We start from the raw sequence: 19,843 nt of genomic DNA on the forward strand, positions 1-19,843 counted from the left end.
ATTTTTATGAAAAAATCCTAAAAAAAAGTGTAAAATAGCTATTGAGGACCCTGCCATGGCTATATTCTTCAGCAAGCTGACCCTGCCATGGCTCTGTTCTTCAGCAGGCTGGCTTCGTGCCATGCCGGACTGGGCTATGGGTTGTGGCAGTATGGTTCACATTATCATGCTGTGTCTTGCCAGCCCGTGGACCTCAAAACCCAAGCCCAATACGGCCCAGTTGCTACAGTGCCCGGTTTGACCAGGTTGTGCCTGCCAGCCCGCGGGCAACACGGCCCGCGTTACATCTCTTGGGGAGTAGGGGGTGTTTAAGGGGATGGGGATGGGCTAACCCGGTTGTATAGCTTCTTTGAAGGATCTAACCCTTTACGCATATTGAACACAATTAAAAATATGGAAATAATTATATAAATTACCATGTATCAAACCATTTTTCCAAATATAGACAAGAACAGCCTTCTCTCCGAAGGACAATCAATCGTAAGTAGGAAAGGACTACAAAACAGCGAATATCCCATTTGATTAAAATTTCACCCAAAAAGAAATCCTATTTGATAGCAAGACTTGTACTAACTAATATATTTTACATCTTCCCACCCCCATTATAGCTTTACCATCTTGATCTCCATGAAAAATAATGAAAAAGGAAAAAAAGAATTTCTTTGGGTAACTGAAAGCACATATGCTTCAAAAAGGTGGCCGAAGGATGAGAATGGGGTGGACCTGATCCATCTTTGCATGATGCACACCATAATGAAGCAAGAATGCCAGAACATAAAGTCCGAACAAAATAGATCAATTTCTTGCCATAAAGGATATCTACCTAGCTTTTGGATCCGCCAAGTTCAACATCCTTCACATTAGTATTCTCTGTCCCATCCTTAAGTAGTCTGATGTCCTCTTCTGTCAAGCTTTCCTTGGATTTCAAGTGGGCGATGATACTGGAATTAACCTGTTTCTCGACCTCCACTGCCCAACTGTAAACTACCATTCCAAGGACTGCAAGAGCCATCCCAAGTATATTTTTAAGTGTCAGCTGTGAGTCGAAGAGCAGCCACCCCAATGTGAGGACACAGACGGTTTTCATATGACCTAACACCTGGAAGGAAACAGCCGAAAAGCGTCCAATACAAAGGTACTGGCTCACATTGCAGAATACAGCCAACGAGCACGAGAGGAGTATGAAGAGCTGCACATTTTTCAACTGCCCGTTAGATATAAATCTGGAGGAATTCCTTTTAGATTCAGAGGGAGGCAAAAAAAAAAAAAAAAAGCATTTGGAGATGGCATCTCGATTCAAGTGGAAAGATGTGATTGCTGACTTACAATTGCACCGGAAGACAACTTGTAGTTCATTATGAATTGCCCATTAAGGTAGTAATCAATAAAAGGACCAAGCACAAGAAGAGAGAGGGCTTGTATTGGGGCAGTCTTGCTTAGTAATTCAAATGAGCCAATCGAGTACTTCTTCTGTAAGGAACCAATTGTCTGTACCACCAAGTGGGTTTTCATATTAGAAATTAGAGAACATGAACCACAGTTTTAAATAAACAAGATTAAATAAGCATGTAGTGAGCAGAAGAATTTGACCAATGTGCAGATGCAACGTGAGCTGCCTAGATTTTTCAACATGGGTTTCCATACCTGTCTCCCCCAAAGGTCCAAGTGCCATATTTTGCCACTAACAGGTAGTATAGGTTATAGGACTTCACAATAGTAAACAGCTACAACATTGCGTGCAAAGTTTGTCAACTTGTTATTTGGCTCCAAGGGATCCTCCAGTCAGTTCTATGTGCCTGCCATAGAAGTGATGAACAGTAGGCCATGGTGGTTTATGCATGAAGCCACCATGCATCATGCACATCACCTAATATACAAACATGGGGCATCCATAACATGTAACTTGTAAGAGGTTCATATTAAACAATATCATCATTGAAAGTTCCTGTTCAATAAATACGCAAGAGGAAGGCATCTAATAGGCATGAGATGTTTCTGTATAATAATGATTGATGTACAAAGCAATAAAAAATTATATTGAGAAACTAGCAGGAACTTTGCCATGACTATCAGGGGATTAATGGTACAAAATACTTCCAGAAAGTCCAGCAAGCTAAAAGACAATAGGCACTGCTACCATCTCTATCCAACTGCATTAGAAAAACGTCATTACCCAATGCTGGTCCCTGCTATCTGAGGGGTTGGGAGGGATGGACTGGAAATGGACCTAACTACTGGCATTTTCTTTACACAAATTGGCCTCTCTCAGACACAGATGCATCATGGGAACCAAAACATAGGAACCAAGTACAAACCCCTCAACCATTTCCTACCAGGTATAACAATGATATTTAAAGAACCTCTTTAAGTCCTAGACCACTCTTTAGATATCTTCCCAAAGGAATCCCAACCAAAAGACTTTTCTCCCTTTTAATCATCATCTCCTTACTCTCAACCCTTCATAATATCCCTTCACCTCTTCCTACACCTATAATTTCAGTCTCTTCCATCTTCATTTTCTCTACCTGACTTGATAATAATACATAATGTCTTCAGCACTTATGGATTTAATGTTTTTCATTCATTTCTTTGCTTCTAACTCCATAAACAATTTCCTTGCACTTGTGTTAATATTTTTCATTCTTTTCTTCTCTTCTAACTCCATAAACAACTTCCTTGCACTTGTAGAAAGAACAACCACAATTTCCTACCCACTTCTATTTATTTATTAACCACCCTGTTGATATCAAACAGCTTTATCAAGTCATCAAGTGAAACAAAATCTTGTCTTATCGCTTGTCCCTTCCTGGTTTTCAACACTTCATCATGCCCTTCTCTTTCATAATCCCTCACTTCCAACACACAGCAAGACAGGAAACATACTCCATTATGATGCACAACGAATTATGCAAATCTGCATCATCTTCAATACTGCCACTCACTTTCAATTTCCAACTTTTCATATCCGGAACTTTTTTTTTTTTTGAAAAATGTGATTTTCCTTTAAATAAAGGGATCCCTCTAAAAAGTGTACAATATGGTATAATCATCTTCATCCAGAACTGTCATTCATGGCTTTTGACCAATTGTTCTGCAGTTTTGACAAGTGTTATCCTTCAAAGTTTTCCTCTTGTACACCCTCTTTAATTTCTTACTAAGACCTACCCCACAAGTCCTCTTAAATGAGAAAAATTCTTTGTAATTATGTAATATTTACCAATCCTTGGCTCCTCTGCACCTTCATACGCTTCCCACAATCAAGATTTTTATCCATTTAGATTGATTCTTCAAGAGCATCTCCCTTCAGCCTAAAGTTAAAACAATCAGATTCAAGCCCTTAATGTCATTATTGTTACAATCTCCTTGATCTATGCTCCTTCTATGACCCAAGGCAACCTCAATATTGATACTAGCTTTGAATAATTGATCATCCTAGTCAAAACTTACCACATTGAACTCCAAGCAACCTGAATTAATAGAGTAACTGATCTTTTAAGGCATCCAAATCTTTTTGTGTTTTTTAGCAATAAAGGCTTTGAGATTGACCTATTTAACCTAGCATACATCACGTCCACATGATGAACAGAGTGTTGGACAGTTAAGAAACAACATGTGGATGCTCAGATGGATGAGTGGTAGAACTAGAAAGGATAGGGTTAGAAATGAAGTCATATATGAAGAAACTGGAGTAGCTTCAATAGGTGATAAAATGAGACAAAGTAGATTGAGATGGTTTGGCCAAGTACATAGAAGATCACCAACAGTACCTGTTAGAAAAAATTATTCTGTTATAAGTTGAAGGGCTAGATGAACTAGGGGTAGACTAAAAAGGAATTGAGTGAAAGAAATAAGAGATGATTTAAATGATTTAAATGCCCATACTTTAATGATGGATATTGCAATGAACATAACAGAATGGTGAAACAGGATTCATGTAGCGGAACCCATATAGTTGGGACAAAGCTTAGATGATGATGATGATGATGATGGTAATATCATGTTCACGTGATGATGAACTAGGGGCAGACTAAAAAGGAATTGAGTGGAAGAAATCAGAAATGATTTAAATGCCCATATTTTAAGGATGGATATTGCAATGAACATAACAGAATGGTGAAACAGGATTCATGTAGCCAAACACATATATTGGGACAAAGCTTAAGATATCATGTTCACATGATGATGAACTAAAGGATCTCATCCATATGAATTTAAAAGTTAAAACTCAGAAGGGTTGGAGGAGACCTCTATAGAGAACGAAGTGCCACAATTTAGGAGGTGTTCTACAACATGGGTTTTTTCATTTGTTTTTCAATTGCCACATCAGCAAAAAACAAAAACATACTTGAACTGTATTTTTTGTTTTGAGAAGAAAAAATAAGTTGGTTTTGTTTTAAAAAATAATTCATGTTTTTGAAAACAACAAATGATGGTTTTAAAACTAAAATAAATAGAGTACAGATATTGTATGGTTTATAAAAGATGATGAGAAATCATTAACATGAAAACATGATTTTCAAACCAGAAATTCAAGAGCAAGTTTTGGTTTCAGTTTTGGAAACAAAAAGCACACATGCATTCAAGAACATGCTTTCCATGTTTTTCGTTTTAAGAACCAAATTATTTTCAAAACAGATGATTTTAATTTGTTTTTGGAACTCACAACAAGAAAAACAATTCACATTGTAGAACACCCCCTTAATGGCCTCCTGTGTTTGTGTATAATGAGATCGACCATTTTTACCTTGGTATTGATGTGGATTTTGATCTTGATATTGCATGAATGGACTAAAAAATGCCATGGGATATATTGGTTCATTATAAATAATAACATATAAAGTGCTTTTTGCCTTTAATTATTACAACAAAATAAGCAATGCTGAAAGACGTAAACTATACATTTATACCCCCAAACAGATGACCAATGCAACTAATTTTATTGACTTGTCAGCATTAAAATAGATCCAATTTACATATAATGCAATAGGAGTCATTGCTTGGTGCAATGGTAAAATCTGAGAGAATGTGGGTTCAAGTAGAGAAGGCACTTATGAAAAAAGAGAAAAAATGCCAAAGGTTAGGTGCGTATCCAGTTTACCCGCAAATAGCTGGGACCAACATTGGGTAATAGTCTCTGTACATATAATAAAATAGGAGAAGATTCACTATAAGTACATACAATTTGCTGCAATGATGTTGAAAGGACTGATATGCAAGCACACAGGAACCCCTTGGCGTTCACCTTCACATCTGTTACAGTACAAACACCTACACCAACAACCACAACCACCACAGCCATCTTAACCTCTCTCGAGTAATGTTTGCCATGAATGACCCATTCCATCACACAAACCACCGGAATCATGCTTAGTTTTGAAATCTGTACCACAAAAATGATAATTAATGCTGCTGATACTGAGAAACCATTCATCCACCCAGCAGCCAGCATAAATTTATTCTATTAGTCCCTACCTGATAAAATCCTACAGAGTTTAGCATTAGACTTAGGTTCATCCCCGTAATTGACATATTGGCAACCACTGAAAACCAGAGAAGCTCCCATAAAGGTACATGTTTTGAAGCAGAATACCCGGAAACATTTGACACGAAACCAACCAATGCAGTCACCGCGAAGTGAAACCCAGTCAAAGTTGTTGCTGAAAAAGAAGAAAACAATATTAAGCGCAGGAAAAAAACGAAAAGGGCAATTTTACCCTCGAGCGAGTAACAAAATCAAGAATTCCCACAACTAATCTCAAGAAAAGAGGGTGTAGTAGCCAAAGAACCAATTCAGATCATAGATGAGTATCGAATCCAGAAGAAAACATTATGGAATCAGCTTCAAGCCTAGGTAGGAAAGAGGTCCTTAAGCTGATTAAAAAAGGCGGGACAAGTTATACTCAATTACCAATTTACCCATCTTGAGATGAGAGATTTCAAGCAAATTGTAGCAAAAGAAAATCAAAAGAAGGGAAACTAAACAAGGCAAAACCAGAGAAACAGGAAATTCAAGTCCATTGGAAATTGTAACTCGAACAGCAAGAACCAAGACGCAAATGAAAATAGTAATCTACATAAGAAACAAAATCAAGATTACATAGCCAAGGAATGAGATCTATAGAAGAAAGAAAACCAGGAAAAGATAACCACACTTGGCAATAATTCACAGTGAAATCCAGTAAATTTCAGTAATTCACAATGCACAATGAGATATAAGATCAGATGTCAGATCAGAGAGAGACCAAAGCTGAAGGCGTAGCCGCTGGGGGACATAAGCTGCTTGTTGGCCATGATAATGCCAACGGAGCTGATTACGTTCATTGCCCACGCACCCACATCCGAGACAGCCGAGGATTTTTTCTCGTCCTCCATGTCCTCAGATCGAGAAAACGTTCTGTCTATGCAGATGTCAAAGAGAATATTATTTTAAGACAAAGGCAAGAAAGAATGAGCAGAAACTTGTGAAAGGGCGAGGAAGCCTGGTCACGCCTCCATTTCTTGCTCCCTCCACATGTTTTCCTCCATGGATATCCCCTTACTCCCTCACACTCGCACTCACACTCGTTTTCACCACCACCTTTCACAACCCACACACTTAAATTCCAAATCCGATCTCCATCCAACATCTATTCTTCCAATTATGTGCATCCAAGCCCACCATGGGCCAGGCTTTAACTCAACCCATTTATCATGAGATGGGATCGGACCCATTAATAGACAATCAAGGAAAGCCAAGCCATTAATAAAGGGGAAAAAAGACAAGCAGGACCCTATTGTCACGAGATTGTACGATGGAGTAGGGGTGCCCACGGTTCGGTTGGAGTATTTTTTCAAATCGAACTGATTTGATCGATTTTTTAAATATGCAAATCGAAACCGAACCAATGCAACAGTTCATCGATTAATCGATAGATTAGTTAATTGGGGTTCGGTTTTTCGATTTTTTTATACACAAAGAAAAAAAATTAAAATTGGTGTCAGACTGCTGGTGCTGTTGATTGTTGTCAGTGCGGTGGTTGCCGACGAGTGTCACCTGAATGAGAGCCTGAGAGGTGGTGTAGCTGTTGCCTAGTGGAGATGCAGAGAAAAAAGGCGAGAGAGAAGAGAGAATTGAGAGAGTGAGAGAGACGACGGCGTTGGTACTTGCTTGCCGGATTGATTAGATGTTGATGCTTGCTTGCCGGTGAGGCGACGACCGTCGTTGCCGTGCGGCCGTCTAGACTCTGGAGTGGAAGAGAACTGAGGGAACGAGAGAAGAAAATTGAGAACCTACAACAAGAAAACGGAGAGAAGAGAAAAATAGAAAAATGAGAGAAAGGAGAGAAAAAAAAAGGAGAAAGCTGAAAAAAGACAGTTGGCAGTCATGGAAAAGATAAGTTGGCACTCTAGCAAGGCAGATTGCCGAATAAATTTATTGGTAGGTAGCTAATAAATTGAAATTTGAACCTAAAGTCTCTTAGATTGCAGCTAATAAATAGGTACAGTAGGCGATTAGGCGTCGAATAAATGAAAATCTTTTATTCGATTTTCAAAAAAACTAAAAGTATATAATATATAAATATATATTTTTGTATATATCGATGGATTCGGTTAACCGTTGATTTTTTTAAATGGTTAACCGAAACCGAATTGAAACTATCGATTTTTAAGGAATATTGAAGTAAAATCGAGCTGACCAGTTTGATTAATCAATTTTTTGGTTCGATTTTGATGGTTTAATTTTTTAATTTTTTTGCTCATCCCTATTATGGAGCCCGTACAGTATTCGTTAGTCAATGAATAAGCCTACAAAGTAAAAAATGCAAGCAATAAACCAATAACAAATGCATACAAATTAGATACAAGGCTTTTTATATTGTATAGAATGATGATAAGCACAATCATACAAGTTTTTGTTAATCTTTACATGATCTTGACACTATTCAATTATCTATTTCCCCACAAATAGTAGCTTAAGCTTTTGGAGCTTTGATACCTTCAATATTTTTTGTAGCAAAATTATTCATTCAAGAGTTCAAACATATAATTAGGAGACAACCGAAAGTAAAACCTTTGCATAAGAATTGTAAATATCTAGGGCTCCCTCTCTTCTGGCTTAAGAATAAACATTCCAAATTAACTTTTGTCCTAGATAACATGCAAGCAAAACTCAATTCTTTGAGAGCCTCAACTATCAGTCAGACTAGAAAAAAATATTAATTCATTCTGTTTTACAATCTATTCCCCTCAAAGCCATGACCTTAATTAAATTCCCCCAGAAAACTACTGACTATATGGACAAAATAATCAAAAACTTATGGTGGGGAACTTCAAAATCAAAACCTCACCCGTACCATGTGTGCTTGGAATGTCCTAATGTTACCTAAAGCTGTGGAAGGTTTATGTTGCATAAATCTCCAATTAACTAATAAAGCTTTACTCAAGAAAACAGCCTAGAGATTTCTTAATGAACAAAACAATCTATGGGCTCATCTTTGGAAATCAAAATACCTAAAAAACCATACTTTGTTTCCCTACTCTATCACAACTTCATGTTCCATTTTTTAGAAATCAGTAGCCCCAACTTTTATTGACCTTGCCTCTAAATGTTTTTCTTTAATTAAGGAAGACTCTAAATTTCCAATTTCTCAACTACCTTGGGTTCAAGCACAAAATCAATTTTATTAGATTTCTTCCTTTAGCTCCCCAATTTCAAAAGTTGAATATCAACCATCTTATTCAGAATGGTCAATGGAATCAAGACGTTATTATTTCTTTATTTGCTATTGATGAAGCAACAAGGATTTTGAATACCCCCATTTTCCCTTCTTCTCATCCAACTTCGTGGATCTCGTTCCAACATAGTTCAGGCAAATTTAGAGTAAAGGAAGAATACAAGAAGAACCAAGGACTATCTTGTCCATCTATAGACCTAGATCTCAGCTTTTGTCTTAAAAAGCTTTGGAAACTAAAAACAACATCCCGTTTTCAACTTTTGTTTTAGAGAATTCTTAATAATTTCATTCCTGTAAAAGATAAGATCTTTCAAGACAATCAACAGAAAACTTGTGTTCTCTGTGATCTAGAAGCTAAAACTTTAAATCACTTATTAATGAATTGCAATTATACCCAAGCAATCCTATTTGCCAACCCTTGGAATATTCATTACAAATTTATATTTCAAGGATTCTGGATATTTTGTATTAAAACTCTTTACAATCAAACTGCAGATTGCTCTCTATTTATGAATATTTTCAACTAGATAGTTATAACTTCTTATTACATACGGTATGCCAGGAATGGAAAGAGCTTTAAAAACAGATTAATTCAACCTACCAATCTATTGCATCAAATTAACAATTCTTGCTTATAGTCAAATTCTCATTCCAACATCTATGCTCCCCCAAGTCAATACTCAATGGATAAAGTTACTCTTAGCATATCCCAAAATTTGGATCTTATTGTGTTTATTGATGCAGGGAAAATCTCAAATTCTCTATATACATATGGTGCTGTTAGTCTCTCAAAAAACCTATCTTGCTTGAAAATCATTAGAGGTAGAACCAACCAATTTTTTTTCGGTAATTCAAGCTGAATTGTATGCTATTCTACAAACTTTATCAGAACTTTCAATCTGGGAAATTCAAGAAGTTTGTATATACACTGATGCTCATCAAGTAGTTCAAGCGCTTCAGCAAAAGACAGATCTACCCTAGTCCTGCCAGTGGCTTTTGTTTAGTATCAATTCTTTAATTTCAAAGTTTAGACATGTCTCTTTTGGCTTTGTAAATAGGAAGTTTAACAGTACTCCCAATTAGCTAAATCTCATTGCCTATCATCTTTTGTACTTAATGAATATCAAGATGGGATACCCAAGGTGAAGGACTTTATTATCTTGGTTTAATATTAATAAAATATATCTTTCAAGATAAAATGTTGAATAATCATACTACTATTTACAATATTGCCATTGGCATACTTCCCCTATACAAAAAGCATACAATGACCCACCCAAGACACTTGATGACACTCATATGGTGTGCTGATGGTGATGTTGGTGGATGAAATGTCATAGTTTCCCCCACTCAATTTAATCTATACCCCTTGGACATTTTTCCTTAATGAGAATGAATCTATAGCTTCAACAATTTATAATAGCTAAAAACAACTAATGCAGGTAAATTGTTCATATTTATCTTTTAATTTTCTTTTTTTTTTCCTATTTTTCTGGGGTTTCTAATGCACTTTGTCATTCTATGTTGCTTCTTATAATGTGATTAAACTTAATTGATGGAGTCTAATTTCTAAACTTAATGTGGTTTTGTCCACATGTAAATTACATAGTACACACTCACTTTATCTGGATATTGTTTATACTCAGAAGCATATTTTGTATCTTAGAAGGAAAGGGAAGAAACAAAAAGACCAACTTGTCATATTGTTGTACAGAGATTGGTCCACTAGTTGTTAAGTTACCCCTTCTAGATCTACTTAAAAAAATTGCATCGTTGCTTCTACACTTTGTTCTAGAGTTATTCCTTTTTAACTATGCAGTAAAGTTCACCTGATCACTCTTAGTTATTAGAAAGAGTTGGGTGTAACCGCAACCTTTCACTATGTTTGCTTGAGTGTCTCATATGTTTTCAGTACTTAGTTCCATTTTGTTTAGTAGTACTTTCTAAGATGTTATGTTTTCTTTTGGAAGATTCTGGACTTTGAAGTGGCTGGATGACTTAAGGAGGCAATTAGAGAATCAAGGAAAGCCAGAAAATCCTTTCTTTTGTTCTTTTAAAACTGAGTAATGATTTTTTTTTTCCTTTCCCGATTGAATCAAAGTTTAATCATTATTCTAGTTTTTAGATGACTTTGCATTTTTATGTCATTAGTGTGCATTAAACTATGGCCATTGGCATCTTCGTTCAATACGCATAAAATCAGAAAATCTCTAGGAATATGTTTTCCTAGTAAAAAAAATTGTCAGTACTCTTGTTATTGATAAATAAAATGCCAGTATTTCTATTTTACTACTATATTTCTCTTTCATTTATAGATCTCTACAGTCCACACACCAAATAATTTGTTTTATGTTGTATTTTTCTATCTGATAACCGAAACAGGAGGAGGATCGTGGATGGAGCTGAGTCGGAATTTTACCTTGATACACCAAATATGAGTGATAATGAAGATGCTTAGCAGCTCAAAAATATTTGTACATTATGCCTATTAATAGTAAATCTTTACTGAAGACAAAATGTACTCTGTATCTATGCATTGACAATCACCGTTTAGTAACTATAAATTTCATGCTTTTGCCTTTGTGGTGATATCTTTCACTCAAAACCGATGGACTTGTGAATGGTCAAATTAATCGTCTTAAATTGGGCTGATATAAAAACTGATAATATTCACACTGAATCTTTTATTGCACCAGGAATTTGACAGTATCATCCTGTAGTTGGTGACACACTGTATGAGTATGACCCAATCTTTTGTTTGGTGAAGTCCACCAAGTTGGTGACACAAACTCTTAATATGGAAACCATTTTGTTTATTTTCTAAGAAATTAAGGAAATAATTTATTCCTTATTGTGTATTGTTTTTTGAGAAAAACATTTTGTTTCTGGAAAATATTTTTTGAGGGAAACATTTAATTTGGACTGGATTTAATCCATTTGCATTTCAGGTAGACTAGATTGGATTCGATTTGTATGGGGTTTGAACCGGATTTAGTCCAGTCCATTTGTAAATGAACCAATATTGAACTGGAGTGGATTGGACTAAATCCAGTCCAATTGACACCCCTATATGATACTTGTTCTTGATAGTAAGCTTGTTGAGGGCCTGGTAGTCAATGCAGAGCCAAGGAGATCCATCATGTTTCTTTTGGAATAGGACTAGTGCTCCAAAAGGGGCATTGGAATGATGAATTAACTCAACATCTAACAACTCATTCAACTGCTTTTGGAACTCAACCAACTTAGGAGGAGACATTTTGTATGGTGGGCAAGTTGGTGGTTTGGCTCTAGGCTCCAACTCAACCTTGTGATCAACTTCTTTCCTTGGGGGAAGCTTATTCAGCAGTGTGGAAGGCATGACATCCTTAAATTCATCTAGCACTGTTGTAGTTGCTGGAAGGAGATGCATGGTTAGTTGTTTGGGCAGGTCGGAGTCCACCCAGGTAGCTAGGTAGGTGGTTTCTCCTTTTTGCCCTCCATCTCTTAGCTGCAATGTTGAGAGCATCTTGGGGGTAGTCTTCATTTTAGGCACCACTGGTATCATGCAAGGAACATGGTCTTCGAATATGCACACTGAATTGAGGTAGGGTATGGGCACCGCTTTCACTTGAGTTAAGAATTCCATGCCAATAACAACATGGAAATCATTCATGGGCACAAGTGCACAACTTAGATGTCTATCTTCCCTTCCCAGTCACCAAGTTGCAAGACCACTCTATGAGCTACACCTTGTATGGATTTGGCATTAGAGTTTACGGCTTTTAACCAACCACTTCCTTGGTGGGTGCAAGTTTCAATCTGGTCGCTTCCTCAGTAGAAATAAAGTTGTGTGTGGAACCTATATCTACCATAACTCTTGTGGGTGGACCATTCAGGTGGATCTCTACATACATCAACCCCTTCGGCTTGAACTTTGGTGCTTTCTATGAATTCATCTTCTTCTTTATTGCATTGTGCTTTTGTAGAGCTTTCATCCTTGTCCCCCTAGCTCTTTCTCCTCCTCGCTATGTTCATCATCACTAAGCTTGGCAAGCAAGGCATTCAGCTTCCTTCGATTAGGACAATCCTTGGTAGGTTCTGACTCTGCCTACGAATGTGTTGGTGTTCCGTGTATGTGACATCCACCACATAGACGTTGTTGGCTTTTCTAATGTGGCGAATTGCCAAAGTAGTTGCGGTTTGTATGCTAGCATCTGGCGATGAGTGGAGTTTCCCAGTAAATGATGCCTTGTGCCCACATATGACGAAGGCCATTGTTGGCACTCATAATCCACTCTACATCTTCGACGTTCAATTGACGGAGTATTAAGTTAAGTAGCTCCCTCTATGGAAGAATGATAGTGGTAACTAGACCTGTTCACCTACATCTTCGACGTTCAATTGATGGAGTATTAAGTTAAGTAGCTCCCTCTATGGAAGAATGATAGTGGTAACTAGACCTGTTCACGGGTTAGGCTTCGGGCCAAACCCCATTTAAAATTTGGAAAAATCCAAGCCTAAATCCAACCCACGAATAGGTATAGTGGTAGCAACAATTATCTCCATTGTCCACTTAGAAAAGAAAAGAGAAATTCAATTAGAAGGTGACCGATGTTTGTAGTTGTGAAGTATGTTCGCATATGAACTGGATGCATGAACGTCCTATTTATAAATGTGTTCACCTCTTTGGGTTGCACAAAAGTCATTGTAGTGCATCATATTGGAGCATTTCCAATTGGTTGGACCGGTCATCCAATGTAGCTCCATTCCATTGTATTACCTGATTGAAAATGCATCAATGTTCATTGTATTGATATTTAGCTCCATTCCATTAGTTTGCTTAATGGTTATTGAATTGCACTATCACCTCATTAACTATCCATTCGGTCTTGTGCATGGGTGTCCAAACAAAATCTAGGATTAGTACCTAGCTCTAGACTATAGTTCGAACCTATCTTCATGTGTCGAATGGTCATTTGATTGACTGATTGAAATGCTGCAAGTTAAAGTATAGCTCCATTCCATTGGATTGCCCAATACTCATTGAATTGAACCATCACCGCCTTAACTCTCCATTGGGCCTCGTGCATGGGCGTCCAAACAAAATCTAGGAGTAGTACCTACCTTTGGACTATAGTTCTAACCTATCTTTATATGTGCCAATCAAACCCACACCCTCCTATTGTTATTTATCCACCGACCATCTCAACACCTTATGTATAAGTTCGGGGAGTCTCCACCTCTTATGGGGATGTAGAGGGAACCTCACCCCATGCCGTGGGGGTAGCATCACTGCCCATCTACCCTCATGCCACCCGTTTGGGATAGCATGTCAGGATTGGTAAAACCACGAATTGGGCATTCTAGCGGATTCCACTGCCGGCCTTCTCCATGAGCTTGGGGCATCTATGCCTCCTACGAGGACATAGAGGGGACTACACCCCACACCATGGAGGTGGTACCGCCGACCATCTACCCCCACGCCACCCATCTGGGATAATGTGTTAGATTTGGCAAAACTACCCATTGGCCACTTTGACAGGTCTAGAGCTGATCCTTGCCAACCATACCCACATCCTCCTATTGCCACTCACCCACCGAGCATCTTGACACCTTCTATATGTCCATCGACCCAACGACCTGGGCCAACAATGGGACATAGTAGTTCCACCGTTTTCCACCATCGGCCTTTCTCGTGAGCCCAAGGCATCTCTTCCTCCTGCGGGGGCGTAGAGGGGACCTCACCCCACGTTGTGAGGTGATACCGCCACCCATTTACCCCCACACTACTCATCTAGGACAACATGTCAAAATTGGCAAAACCACCCATTGGGCACTCTAACGGATTCGGAATTGTTTTGTACCAACCATACCCACACCCTCCTATTGCCACTTACCCACTGAGCATCCTAACAAGTTCTGTCCACCCATCGGCCCAATAGCACGGATCAGCCAAACCATCATTTCCCACCGTCGGCCTTTTCCATGAGCTTGGGGTGTCTCCGCCTCTTGTGGGGACGTAGAGGGGACTTCACCCCATGCTGTGGAGGTAGTACCGTCACCCATCTACCCTTGTGCCACCCGTCTAGGACAGCATGTCAAAATTGGCAAAACCACCCATTGGCCGCTCTGACGAGTCTGGAGCTATTCCGTGCCAACCATACTCACACTGTCCTATTTGTATTAAAAAATTATATTGGTTTATTCCATTGACTATAGAGCAAAAATTTGGTCACAACTCACACACACATAATGGGAAAACACTGCAGTTAAGATAAGGGTTTCACTAGGCAATATAAAAAATTTTACATTTATCTAAGCCATTCAATTGTACATTTACGCTACCGGATATTTATCTCGAGTCGAGCAATTACCCATTTCTAATACTAATTTCACGCACAACAAAACCATCCCCACTCGTGATAGTGCGACTTTGCACTTCTGCTCACGGCAACAACATTTTCTATGAATCCTTCCGTGCAACATAATCTTATAATCTTGTAGAACATTTATGCATATAAGAATTAAAAAGAAGGGAATGAATTATTCAATGTACCAGAAGCTACAGGGAAATACAATGAAGTCATTTTTACTCCAAGTGACTAAAGAACAAATTAGATACTCGTATTTTAAATGGTACGTGTATGACCAACACAACCATCATTTTAAGTGCTCTACTATTCAATGATGAATAATTTGCATTGTTAATATCTGATCACACCGATCAAATAAGAGAAAGAGAAAACAAATAAATGGTTTTGAAGACTTCTTCCTCTTTCACCACAATCACATCATGTTATACGAATCCACATCCTTTCCTCATATCATGTGCAAATCACGAGATATGATTCCGGATGAATTAAGCCCCTATCTCCCACCTAATAACATCAATCATTCTCTACCATAAGGGTATCATAATTTAGTACTAACGTGATACAATTCCATGTATTCTTAGATACAGAATTCATATATACTCGTTAGATCAAAGTGAAAATTTGCGCCCCGTGCGATGAGCTCCATGTACTTCATTATAAACACGCCACACTCACTCCCACTACACAAAACATATATTAGATTTTTCCTCATATTTAATAACCATCATACATGGACCCATCACCACATAATACATACACATTCACCACATAACACATACCCAAATTGTTTTGGGACTGACTCCACGAATTCAAAGGGCTAACTGGTGACCCCGACAACAAATGATGCTAATTTCTCCCTCAATGTTGCTTGTTGCCGGTTCATGTGAAATCAAACTGACATACATCAACAAACCGAGTCATTATCTTCTACCTAACCAATGGTGTAAAAATCAACACCATGATATGCATCATGGTCCTTGCATACACTTGGTGACAGCTGCTATTTAGGGAATTGTAAAGTTGTATGAACACCTTATCAGACACCAATATTTCTTTGGGTTTCAGCCATTGATACAAAACATCATGGTGGGCGTCTGAGAAATACAAATGTATTACAAACTCACAACATTGAAATTATATTATAAAATGCATCGCTAGGCTGTGTAGATTTTAACTACATTGCAAGCAACAACCATACCAGTGTCATCAAAGACACATAACATATCTTGATGGTGTTGGCGGGCCTTTCCATCAACAAAATCCCATATGCATCTATCACCTACAAAACCAATAATGTCAAATAAGCACAAGGGGATTTTTTTTATGGGAAAGTTCACCTCAGAAACCGGATTGCCAATTAGCCTTGTACGACATATAACACCCCCTAAACTAAAATAGCTATAATCAGCATGGACTCTTGGCGGTTGGTCAAGTCTTTGAAGGTCCAAAGAGACAATGGGGAAGAGAGGGAAATAGAGAAGAGATAGAGTGAGAGATCTTCTAAGAAATTATAGGGTTAGAGTCATGTGGTTGTTTGATGCAAGAGAGAATTATTTTCCTTTTTATAGAGATGACTCTAAGGCTATAAGGAGAATGATCTAAAATGAGACATTTCCTATTATGAAAGGGAATCTTTATCTTTATGTCAACTATTAAGGAGCACTATTGTGATTTTGCCACGTGTTTAACGAGATTTTTTAATGACAAAATTTCCATTTTCCTAAGGATTCTCGCATGGTGCATTAGGTTACGTCCCCTTATGGGTTTTCTTATGGACAAATCTCAAGGGCAATACTTGGATCTGATTAGTGTGCTAGGTATTGTGCTCAATCATCTTTGAGGCACCTCTTCATAGTTGGCTGTGAATAAAAATGAATGACAATCTCCCGTAGGCGGGTGTCGTCGACATCGAGGTTTATACTCCGTTCATTACAACAATAGTTTTCATTTCATGCTCATCGCAAGGTGTTGATAATGCATTGGGCTCACCTCGAACTTGTGATATCATTTTATATTCATCGCAAGTCTCAAGTGGCGTTGATTGCTTATCGCAAGTCCGGGGAGGTGTTTTATATTCATTATAAGTCTCAGATGGCGCTTCATGCTCATCACAAGTATAGGATGGCCTTCTGTGTTCATCGCAAATGCATAGGCCTTACATTACTTTGATAAAGTGTCATCGTGCCATTACATAGGTGTCCCGGTTGGGATTTCTCCGTTTTTCTTTTAACACCCCCATCATAGTCCCAGTGATAGTGAAGCATGTACTTACAACAATAACTTATCATAGAGCCATGCTTTATGGTTGAGGATGGGCAATAGGTAATTTGGGGTCAGAAACACCACACCATCACTCTATACTAATTGTTCATTACCATGAGAATAATCATTCATCAATTTCATTACACAATAAAAATTAAATGGACAAAATCAAGTATAAAGAAAATTAATAAAATAGATAAAATCCAATATACAATCATGTGCACTTGCCCTCTCTTGGAGTTGTTCAAGAGCCATTACATAACTATCAAATCTTTTTTCAAGAGTAATTCCTTCCTCTTAAAAGAAGACTACAAAGGTTGTGCATCCACGAATTGCACCAAATACTCCACAAGTCACTACAATACTAAGCAACTCAACCCTAGAGACAAGATCGAGACAACAACAACGATTATCACTTCACCTTCTCCTTTTTTACTCTTTTGGACCTTACAACAATGGTAAACTCTTTCGCTATCTGCCCTTGCTGCCTAGGAGCTAGGTAAGGCAACACCACTATGCTGCTTTGCTTCCACTTTCTCCTTGACCGAGAAAGCCTACATTTGTAGGTAGAGGCAATGGAGAGCAATACATTAACGATCTCGCAAGATGGGGTACAACATATGTGCTAGCCCTTTCAGGAGATTACTCTACCTTTGCGATGTCGCCTACGACTCTAGTAGGCATTTCTGCACCATAATCATCAACTTCTGGCAAACATGTTGCCAAAGCTGTCAGGCCCTTACTCAATGGTACTCCATCCAGATCCAGACCATTACTTGTCAACATTGCATAAAGCCTCGTAACTTCTTCACGAAGTGCTTCATTTTGCTTTTTCATCGAGATGTCTTGGTTGGCCTCCATACACAAAATTTGATATTCCATAGATTTAACACAAGATTTGCAGAATCCCTTTAAAATCAAGTTAGGAGTTGGTTAAAAAATCTCAACACTACTAGTTCGTCAATTTATATATAACTCAAAACATGTAAGTTACGCTAATAATACCTTCTACCCCTTACGACCCACCTGTGACTAGGGTCCTCACTATCGCTCAATGATTCTTTACTCACGCTATGGCCCCTTGATTCCACAAGGATATGAACACCAAAGGTTTATTGCTCTTTAAAAATCAACTACCATGTAGTTGGGTCACATAAAGGACTCAGAAAACAAAAACAATCTCATGAATTCAACTTACACAGCCCTCCAACTGAACCTTCACCAAGGCCATCTCCTCATTGGTAGGGTTCAGAACCTCAACAACTTGTAATGAGTTCAAAAATCCATGTGAGATCTTGGGTCTCCTCGTAATTAAACAAATAAAAACAAAAACACCATAAGTAGAGGAGTAGGAGTGAGAACCATTTGTAGTCTATCTTTCTTCAACAAATTAGTTCTCTTCACGTTCCATTGGTAACCCATGTACCCTCACTTGAACAAATGAGAACTAGTATCGGGAACAGAAGGAGTGAAAAGCATTGCGTGCTCGTACAACCACGACTACAAAAAGCAAACAACCAATAAGTAATGGTCAGTTGAATGGGATTTATGTAAGGTATAAATAAATAAAAAAGTGAATACTATTAACACTAACCATCAATACAACGCTGCATCCAAATAGGTTTCTGTTGAACAAGGATGCGCCCCTACTCAATCCAGCACCAGCATCGGATACAATCCGGTCATACCACCAACTAGGTAATCATGTACACATTTTCTCAAAGCATGATCACTGATACGTTGTAAATTGTCAACGTATCCAACTCAGAAGGTGCTCACTCTCAGTTGCCTTGGGGAAACAACACACAATTGAATAAGAACAATATAATCAATTTTACCACCTCCTCAATGTGCTCCTCACCATCCAAGAGAACAATCTTTTTCAGTCTACACCACACCACATCCAACTCGAGTGATTTTCGTCCAATCCAAATGAAGCCATGAACAATCTCCTACTGAGAAGGCCTTCCAATAGGGCAATAGTATTACCCGATAGGCCAAGCCTCGTTATCAATGCAATCTCATTATCAATGCAACATTGGCCTCGAAAAATTTCACAATCCTTCCACCAACGTAAAACAATACTATTCGAGTCCTAGGATTTTTGTGGATCACTTAGAAGGGACGTTTCCATAGGTATGTGTGGCAAATCTAAGAAGTGAGCAAAGGGTGTATCTTTGGAGCACTTGTTTGTGCTGCAAATTTAATGGCAAACTATTCACATCTCTCAAAGCCGTTTAGTGAAACACCTAACCCCAATTTTTGCACTTGCTGTCAATAATTTAACTTCCGTACATTAGCACAAAAGACAATCATCACACAGTATACCATTTCAATTAGATATAAGCAATGACAAAAATCAACTATCACTCAATCAAACTGAGAAATCAACTCCCAAATATAAATCATTCAATACAAGGTATTCACCAAACAAATGGTCTGTACAGTGCGGTTTGTATAATGCAACAATGTTCCAGTTTGTATTGAACATAGTCCTAGTAACTATTGATTGAA

At 38.1% G+C, this 19,843-nt stretch overlaps 1 protein-coding gene and 1 long non-coding RNA gene across 2 annotated transcripts; both read right to left on the reverse strand.

Annotated features, from left to right (window-relative positions):
• Nucleotides 1-392: 392 nt before the first annotated feature.
• On the reverse strand, nt 393-7,400 carry LOC148849672 (UDP-rhamnose/UDP-galactose transporter 2-like). Its single transcript, XM_088945359.1, has 5 exons — nt 6,243-7,400; nt 5,473-5,657; nt 5,180-5,380; nt 1,327-1,488; nt 393-1,189 (listed from the first exon to the last, which is right to left on the reverse strand). The coding sequence occupies exons 1-5, from the start codon at nt 6,370-6,372 to the stop codon at nt 824-826; spliced, it is 1,044 nt and encodes a 347-aa protein (XP_088801485.1). The 5' UTR covers nt 6,373-7,400; the 3' UTR covers nt 393-823.
• A 10,758-nt stretch (nt 7,401-18,158) lies between these two features.
• LOC148849673 (uncharacterized) lies at nt 18,159-19,600 on the reverse strand. The gene is made up of 2 exons (XR_016099492.1): nt 18,924-19,600; nt 18,159-18,829 (listed from the first exon to the last, which is right to left on the reverse strand). It is a non-coding gene; the product is annotated as an uncharacterized LOC148849673 (long non-coding RNA).
• Nucleotides 19,601-19,843: the final 243 nt, after the last annotated feature.

The sequence above is a fragment of the Nelumbo lutea genome, chromosome 5 (genome assembly GCF_056320005.1).
Source record: "Nelumbo lutea isolate HS-2025 chromosome 5, American lotus-T2T, whole genome shotgun sequence".
Classification (NCBI taxonomy): Eukaryota; Viridiplantae; Streptophyta; class Magnoliopsida; order Proteales; family Nelumbonaceae; genus Nelumbo; species Nelumbo lutea.